At 42.4% G+C, this 9,554-nt stretch overlaps 2 protein-coding genes across 4 annotated transcripts in view; one reads left to right on the forward strand and one right to left on the reverse strand.

Annotated features, from left to right (window-relative positions):
- Positions 1-1,204: 1,204 nt before the first annotated feature.
- LOC125307443 lies at positions 1,205-2,084 on the reverse strand. The gene is made up of 2 exons (XM_048263430.1): positions 1,739-2,084; positions 1,205-1,525 (listed from the first exon to the last, which is right to left on the reverse strand). Exons 1-2 carry the CDS (start codon positions 2,012-2,014, stop codon positions 1,370-1,372), a joined length of 432 nt encoding a protein of 143 aa, XP_048119387.1. The 5' UTR covers positions 2,015-2,084; the 3' UTR covers positions 1,205-1,369.
- Positions 2,085-4,057: 1,973 nt separating this feature from the next.
- nptnb (neuroplastin b) overlaps positions 4,058-9,554 on the forward strand; it is a 39,666-nt gene continuing 34,169 nt past the window's right edge. For 2 of the 3 annotated variants that reach the window (XM_048262524.1, XM_048262525.1), the window contains exon 1: positions 4,064-4,735. In XM_048262524.1, the coding sequence (XP_048118481.1) occupies positions 4,660-4,735 (76 nt within the window). In that variant the 5' untranslated portion in view covers positions 4,064-4,659. Of the gene's footprint in view, positions 4,736-9,554 lie in introns of all 3 variants that reach the window. The other variant, XM_048262523.1, reaches the window with a different exon arrangement.

Genomic DNA, 9,554 nt, shown 5'->3' on the forward strand with positions numbered 1-9,554 from the left:
GATGGTATATGGTCATGTGACATGTCATTACCTCCAGCTAGGATCTGCACTATGCAGTTCTGTGTTTCAGGCTGAAAAACACCAGATTTCACAGCACAATTTTGCCGACTATATAGCCGAAATACACCAGTTAACATGTTAGGAAGCTTAGGCAGTGCCAATAGTGCCAATAATGAGTTTTGGATTCCTCTTAGGCACATAGCTCACTAGTTTTAAACAGAAACTCCCATTGTGATGTCTTAAGAGTAGGGTTTACATTTCTGCAAAAGGTTGACTAGCTGGAAATGTGTAGGGCTCAGCCCTAAATATTATATTATCTGGAGCCAAAACTTTGAACATCAGTGCACACAGGGAATGGACACACACACAGCGAATGTATAGCAAAAAGTTAATTGGATTACGATAGCACACTTTGCATTTAAGGGTGTGCCCAATTTGCTTGACTATGAAAATAAATAACACATCTTCATTTATGAGTGAACTTGAACTATTCATTTGAATAGCACTTTGGCAGCTATAGCAGCTATTCCTTTGAATAGCTTGGATTCTGTGCCATTGAAGCAATTTCCATCCAGTTAATAACATTTACAACTTCCTTTTGAAGAAACCAATACCTGTTTCTTGGAGAGGCTAGATCAAGGCTGCATTGATCAATGAAATGAATTGGGTCTTGCCAACAGACCAAACCAACACAGTTATCATTTGGTCAATTTATGACAAGAAACCTAGTCAGATATTTACAAAGACCCCCCACACACACACACACACACAATCACGTATACTTTTATATAATAAAATACCAGCTTATTTTTGTAGGCAACCAAACTAGAAGATGTGAACCAATGACAACTATAGAGAAATTCCACTATTCCATGTTCACATACAAAACATTAATAAATCAACATAGTTTACTGCACTGGCTGAGTAGAGATGAACTGTAGCTCAGCGAAATCTTTTATAATGTTCAATGTTGCATTTATATTTTGTTCAGTATGATTTTGGTATACAATGCTTGCGTGCTTTTAATATACAACTCATCAGCAGCTGACAGCAATGCGAATTTTAATGCTATAACAGCTAAAAGGTATAAAACAAACACACAAGTAACTCCCGACGAAAATACTTTGGCCTGTAAAAAGTCTATATATTATAAAAAGTTGCTATCAGATTTTTTAATATATAAAAAATTAAGATGTCCTGCAGATAAATCTGTCAGATATTATGAGGTCATAAAAATGTATATAAAGTATTCCATGAGGAAAAAAGAACTTATTTACAGGGATGGTGTTTCTTAAAGTCCTACGGTAGTAGTCTCCCGCTGTTCAGACCAAAGCGGAGAGTTGTGCAATGGAGGCTTCAATGTCCACATTCATGACGTCCGCGTCCTTCGTGAACTCAAGCTGCACATCGTCATCTCCGCTACGCCGCTGGAATCCTGTGTGTCCAGCTCCTGTTGGCAGCTCTCTCTAATCACATACACTACTAGTCCCACACAGATGAAAATGAGAAGAGCTATGCCTATAACCTGAATGTGCGGAAGACAGAGAATAGAGAAGTATTACAATTATTCCATGCAGCACACGTTTAGTATTCAATATCATTTCACCCGATAAAGTGGATAGAAAACATGTGATGACAGACTGAAAAAAAAGAGATCTCGCGCGCACAGCGGAAATGTACGGCGATGGAGCCATCCAACAGTCTGCCCCCAGCCGTTACCTTCACCACGCGTCCTCACCTGAGAAACAACAAATAACTGCTGCGAGCGAAGCATTAGTTCTTGCGGCGTGACGTCGTCCCCGTTCGTGGGTTCACACCATTTTTGCGGAGCCGCTTTGTCAACGATGACAAACCTGCCCTTCCAGTCCGTCATTGCGCACGCAAAGTACTGCCCGTCGAGGAAGAGCAGAATCAGCCACACGATCGCCGGGACGAAGCTGGAGAGAGATATGGTCTTGCGACACCAAGTATCACATCTGCATCCTTGAATAATCAGCATCAACGTAAAGGCCATTACGGCGGGGATGATGAAGAAAGCTGAAGAAAACACTCCATTCCATTTGGGATTGCAAGGACACTCAAACTCCAGCTCCACCAACTTTTCTAGTCCCATAAGTATGAAGCCGAAGGCCACATTTGAAACAAGAGGACTGTTGCTAAGTTCATTCTTCAGTCTTGTAAGCCATTGTTGTCTACTTCCCATACTAAACACACCTCAGAATAAATATAGTTGTAATGGTCAAAATTCCAAAAGAGGGAGCACCGTTGTGAACACATTGGCAAAAGTTTGGTGATGCGTGACTAACTCTGATCCCGGGGAAAGTTTTTTCCCCGCAGGCAAACTGCCACACTTCCATTCCTATTGGTTTTAAACAAACGAGGGTGTGCCATCGGCCACAGGATTTGTCCAAATAATTGGCTCCCAGAAGGTGGCAGGTGGGGCCTTGATTTAAATGTATTTTTCATGGACGTGTTTTAGAGAGGGCAGGAAAGTGGAGGGAAAGTTAGTTTGTTCTGTCATTAGGTGATAATAATGGGTCATCTTATGTTCTCTCTTGTGGATGTGTACATTATTTACCTGAGCTATTTTAGGAGTTTTTGTTTTAGTTGAAAATATTTTTTAAGCTATGAAATTAATACTAAAGCGACTATACAGTGAGACAAAGCTATGTTTTTTAACACCTGAAGCTGAAGAAAACTAACAAAGTAAGCATATATATAGTGTGGCAACCTTGACATTCAAAACAAAAACACGTACATTACTCTGAAGGTTTGATGTTGCATGATTAAAGTCTAGGTGTTATATAACACTCTGTAAGCGGTCTATACCTGTCTATATAGCTGCGTGTCCACAATTCAAGATGTTCCATAATTGCATCAAGGAGGCTGGTGGAGGCTAAACGCAAGTAATCGCACCTCTCAAAATAGGTTTAGTTCACCAATTGAAACATTTAACATTCAAAAATCACATTATCCACATTCACAATATGTACACTCATCAACACTCTATTAATAGCCTACCACTAGCCTTGTTATAAACATTTGACAATAACCTCCACCATCATCAAACATGTTCTCAATGCCTTTTCAAAAAATCCGATAACGCAGAGCGCAGTCCACCTTACTGTGATCACAAAATTCATACCCACCTCTTTTTTACCACTACTCCCTGATCAAGGACTAGTGCATCTGTAATGATTCCTTATTCATGGGGAATGAAGATGATTGCAGAAACATGTTTCATGTCTTTTCAGAACTTCCCAAAAGTAGCCTATTCATGTCGTCATCTGTGTATCCAAAATGGAACACATGGAATAGACATATTGGAAACACAGACCACGGTTAGAGTTGCCTAAAAGGATATCAACAACAATAGTGGATGAAAATAAAATAAAAGTTATTTTACAAGCCCCAATAATTATTTTACATTTACCAATATCAGTGTGTATCCGTCATCTGTGTAGGCATTACCATGATATATGAAACAACCAGTGTTCTAATCCAGCGTTATGTTATATGCAGGACAACACTAAACGACTGCATTCAGAAGTTAGTTCTTCAGAATGTTATTATAGGCGGTATATTTTAATATAGCTGCCTTGCAGAAATGGGAAACAACAGACCTTCAGAGAATCACCATGCGATGGCGGCAGAATCTCTTACGACAGAGGAGATCCATCGGATTATCGGAGGCCATGTTGGGACCGCAGGTGTCAAGGGCCGTTTCATCCATAATAGTGCAGCTCATGCAGAATAAATGCTCATTTTCCCTTTAATAATTAAATTGGATAAACAGGGTGGGATTAATTCATCTGTATAATTTATCTTTGCTATCATAGTCATTGCCACTAAAATTGTCCTTTTGTTCTTCTGTTACACGCCAATAAACGTCGAATATGTTAGGATCCTGTGTAGAGAACACATGTTATACTTAATTGACACACTTTACAGTTGTCATTTTGTGTAAGGATTGCAGTGCTTGTTTGAATTACAGCGCATGCTAATAGGCAAATAACCATGTAGGTTGTACTGGACTCACATGAAACGCGTGTGAGTGGATTTAATCACCGTCATAGGGTGCCTGGCCGCACACATTGCACCTGCCAAATGGTTTAAGAAATAGTGACTCATCAAACGTTTATGCCAGGAGAAAATAGAAACAGCTCGACATTTTGACCAATCAGTTTATGTATGCGTAATTTCAGTCTGTGCATGGGTTTCTGAGATTTCCAAGCAGCAGTAGACTACAAACAACCCGAGTGTTGGTCGTGTGTGGATGTGTTTCGCTGCTGCGCAGTACAACACGCAGCATTGATCCGCCTGAGCCAATGTTGTGGATGCACGCACTGGCATCGAAGGATCGCTACTCTGAAATCCGATGAAGGAGAATACTCCGCCTGTGGCCCTTCATCGGCATCTCTCGGCCACTGGGCTTGCAATAAACATTCCAAAGCTGCCTTTGACACCAAAGAATCATCATTGCATTTTTTAAGAACGCTGTCGTGATTGACCAGAGGAGACCAAAACCTACCACTACGCATTCCGATTTTTTATTGCCTGCTTGAGGGCTACCTGCAACTGTCACCCTCTATTTCTGCTGTCAATAGATTTCAACCAGCATCTCTTTTGACCATCGGTTACCCAGACCGAGACTCAAGAATGCACCTCAATGCAGTGTTGCTGGCGGTGGTCCTTTTTGGAAACTTAATGCTGCAGTACGCCTCGGCTCAAAACGGTAAGAATAAAGATGCCACCGTGGCCAGGACACTCGACTAGACCACGGATGTCGCTGTGGCTTGTTAATCGTCTTTAGGAATCATGATGGTTTGAGAAGATGTGGCTCGTGAGGGGTCGGCTTGTGGAGGACATAGAAACCATTATTGTTTCATTATATATTTGTCCCGTAATTTATTTTTTCGCCCTGTCGATTTTTAATGGTAGACTTTATGTCAAGCGGAGCGCAGTTGACAAGCGCGTTAAATGAACTGTGAGGGTTTCACGGTGTGCAACTTACTTACACTACTTAAATATTTAAAGAAGCCCCTTTCAGTGGATTGACTATAGACCCTTACATATTACATCATAACGAACGAATATCAGTGGCACTACTTAATTTCGTTGTGTAGCTTTATTGAATCTCCTTACAAACATAGGTGTTTTGATGACCAATTTTGCATTTTGTCTATGTTACCTTGGAATCAAGGGGTCGTGTCCTGGCGTAGGCATGGCTTACAATGGAGGCGGACTGCCCTGAAGAATGTGGTGGAAGGGGGAGATGCACGCACGCACGTTCATGTTCTGCGGGACTTCCTTTGCGCGTAATAACTAATGACCTACCCGGCCTTTGTATGTCCGTGCGCCCGACCTCTAGGGGGTTGCGCCATGCGCCCGTTTGCCTCTTGATTTTACTCTGTGATAGTCAAGACATATTGCTATTAGCGTGGGAGTGTTGTTATGCGAAAAGCAAGTGCATAATCGGCGACTGCAGCAACTAGTTGAAAAACAATTACGTACGTATCAGGTCAATCTCAAGATATGACAACAAAAGCCAGTGTTATGTGATATGCACAGGTGGAATGATACACATGTTTTGTTTGCTCCCCAAATGTCACTGTTTGGATTGGTTTAGAAAGAGTATTGCCTTTGAGAAACAATAACATCCCATCTACCTAATCTTCACCATAAGAAACAAGTACATACCAGTACACATCTCCTAAAAAATCACAGGTGACAAGTCATTGATTTGCCACTTTTTGAGGTGCTTTTATAGATTTTGCATCATCTTCATTCATTTAGTCGGTATACGGTCTTCTGAATGGCAGTTCAACACTCTAGCCACCAATGCTGTGCAATATGTAGTACATGATATTGACAACTTTATTACCAAAAAGACACTAGCATACTCGCAAGCTTTCATCAGTGCTGACTGTGTAGTCTTTAGTGTGAAGGTCTTCATACTGTATGGTCTTTAGGTACAAATCATATTTGCCAAAACTTCTTATGTCTTGCTGTCTTGCAGTAGAGTTCAGCAGTGTTTGCCCACACCCCAGGGAACTTATATCAATAATGTTAAATCCAAATGCATTCCATAACTGTGTAATGGTTCATCTAAGACATGCCAATCACGGGCACTTAGTCACGCTGTGCATGATGGATATATTGTAGGACAGCGGTTGATTGCCTTGCCACAGTCATCTTTATTCATCTGCACCCAGAAACTGAGTTAATGGTGCAACGATAAATATGAGAAGGAAGCAACCAGTCTCAGGCCACATCCGATTTCTTCTCTCATCTTTCTCCTTATGCCTGTAGATTGGCCCATCAGGGCACTATCTCAGCTATCATGACAAGAGGAAATTACACTGTTTCCTGCACTTCAAATGCCCTTTTGGGGACACTATAAACAGGAGTTAGACTTGAACACAATAAGCTGTAAGTGACCAGGTGGTACCTGTTAATTCCATATCTGGAGAAGTTGTCAAAAGTCTTAATTTCTACAGGTGTAGCCTAGACATGCATGGCATACACAGCTTTTATTATGGATCATTAGCTACTGTGTTTGTTATGTGGTCTTGTAGAGGTCAATGTTTAACAGAGGTTTGGACTAAACATTAATTCTTGTCCCCTTAAGAGACAGGTGCTAGCAGTAGGAAAAGCATTCGTGGGTGGCATTCTTGCTAGCATACCAGTCTTTGCATGTGCCAGCATTAAGAAGTAGATTGGATTACCCATTGCAGCCATAATTTTTTCTTATCCAAAAGAAAAAGTCAGATATGAGCTAGTAATCATACACACTGTAGTGGCACTATAGGTAGAGACAACATATACTCCTCCCTTCCGAGGGCCTGAAACATGGTGTTGATGGAGAGGGGTTGTTAATGCCTCAGTGCGAGACACTTTCTTTAGTAAGAACATGAGAGCCTCTGATTGCCAACACTGGATGGACAGCTAGCCCACAGGGAGATGTGGTTTGTTAAATTTGATGGACTGCAATGAGTGAATGAGTATTTTCTTATTTTCTTAATGAGTGAGTTAGTATTTTTTCACTTATTCATTAACTCACTCACTAACTCTCTTATAACTTAATTGACTCTCATTTCCCCACTCTCTCTCTCTCTCACTCTGTTACACACACACACACACACGCACAGACACACACACACTGATAGATGACACACACACTGATAGACTCTGCAAGATGACACACACACTGATAGACTCTGCAAGATGGAAAGGAATAGCAATGATGTCCTCTGCTACTATGTATTGAATAGCTACTTATGTATACTGTATGCAAGGTTAAGGTTAAGTTTAGCATCAAAGAATGTTTATCCAGATGACAATAGTATTATTTGTTACTTAATTGTAGTGCATTGTAAGAAGGGCCCTTAATATGGAGTGGACAAGGCATATCTTTCATCATCAGTGCTTCACAGTTAAAGGAGAAATCCGGCAAGTTTTCACATAGAACATAGTACTGTCAGTCCAAAACACCCGAAAACTCGGTTTTACCTAGCTCAAGTTGGTACAGCCAGCAGTTAAAGGGACACCAGGCAACGTTTTCGTGTTAATTAATCATCTTCGTAAGTCGGTATATGGTTAAATGACTCATTACGGGGCGAATGAAGGCTCTCTCGCCCGCCCCTACTGCCTGTAGGAAGAATATCCCACTTGCAAGTTCGGTGTATCCTACCCGCCGACCTTCAGTCTCACAAAGTCTCAGACATCGCGAGAAACAGGATCAGTTTACATCCTACATCCCCAGCACAGAGGCAGGCTAACGAAACGCTAGCGATTGTTGCAAACGTGTGCATAATGGCAGAGCCGGTGAATAAGCAGCGAAAACCCTTGACAGAAGATGCAAAGAAAAGGAAAAGAGCTTCAGAACGAGTGAGGGCTCACACACGTATCGACACGTACAGACGGTAGGGGGAGCTTCAAAGAGAAAAAGCATCAGGCTTGCCTGGTATCCCTTTAACGCAGCCAGGCAGTTACAGCGCTACACTCTGACGACATGTACTGTACATGGGAGCTCACGGACATGCTCACATAGTGTAGCGCTGTAGCTGCCTGGCTGCGTTAGCTGCTGGCTGTAGCAACTCGAGCTAGGTAAAACAGATTGTTTTAGTTTTTCCGTACCGACAGTACTGGATGACCTTGAGAAATGGAGATCTATGTGAAAACTCGCCGGATTTCTACTTTAATATGGAACACACTAGTAAGGCTCTGCTGTTAGCTTGTTCTTTGTGGGCTCCTTAACTAGTATGTGAGAAATGGGGCGACCCATGAGAGTCGGGCCACATGCTTTGAGGGGTGCAGCCATGGAGTCCACTGCCGAGTCTGCTAAACCCTCTATTGTTTGGCAAAGCCCAACAGTACACATTCCAAGCTGTCCTCTGAGTCCTGCAGGCTTTGTCCAAAGCCATGGCCAGCTAGTAGCCACCGGCCCACATGGACAGCACAGCGGACCTGGCATCTGAACAATCTGTGACGTTCTGTCAATCTTGTGCCTCGAATCAGGTGGTGTTAAGTAGTATTTTACAACTCTCTAAGTGGCTTAAGAGACAGGGAGGATGCAGTAGAGACATTGGCCATATTGTGAGAGACGTGTGTTGGAATCTGTGGAATTATTTCCGCCTTGCACCCCTCTGGGTGAGGGACAGGGTTAGCGAAGGGAGTGATAATTTAGCAGTCTTTAGCTCAGATAGTCTACAGTTTGATCCTGGTTCTCCTGGAAAGGAGATCTTAGGCCATGTGATATAGGATGTTATAGACAACATTTGCTAACTATCACAAAAGCCACAAACTACAAAAATGCAGTCAATTCATCGGCCAGTTCATGTGAACAGTTTAAGGCAGATGAGTGACAGTTGACCCAACAGATTCTTCTCTTATGATATGTCTGTGGAGGTGGAAAAACAGGGGGATTGTCGCCATCACTCAAACTTCCACCTTTTCTATTTTCGAGGCAGTCTGAATGACAGTGACTATCACCCTGTTGATTAACTTTCCAAATGTGTAGCCCCTTTCATTCTATGCTATAGATTCTATCCCGTTCTGTCAGCCACCTGTCATTAGCCGTGTGCAATTGTTGCGTCACTTGTCGTGTGTGTTGGCCTTAAGGTAGCAGCCATATTGTGTCAGGACCCCAGTGAAAGCGGGCCGTGGAAAATGATTATTCAGAGTGTGCTCCCCAACAGGCCGAGGCCACAGGGCATTCACTCTGCCTGATAGTGGCAGAACTGTAAATAGCAGTGGGCTGCTCTGCCGTGCCGTGCGTTTCTATTTTTAGCATGTGACACACACACACACACACACACACACACACACACACACACACACACACACACACATACTCTCACACACACACACACAGCACAGAATGTTGGCTTTAATGTCCTTTTGTGAAAGTGAGTCCATTTACAGTTAATGGCTCACACGGATGGCCTCCCCCTGCTCCTATGGCATGGCGATAGATTCCTCCGAAAAGGTGTGTGTGTGTGTGTGTGTGTGTGTGTGTGTGTGTGTGTGTGTGTGTGTGTGTGTGTGTGTGT

This window comes from Alosa alosa, chromosome 14 (assembly GCF_017589495.1).
Source record: "Alosa alosa isolate M-15738 ecotype Scorff River chromosome 14, AALO_Geno_1.1, whole genome shotgun sequence".
NCBI lineage: Eukaryota > Metazoa > Chordata > Actinopteri > Clupeiformes > Clupeidae > Alosa > Alosa alosa.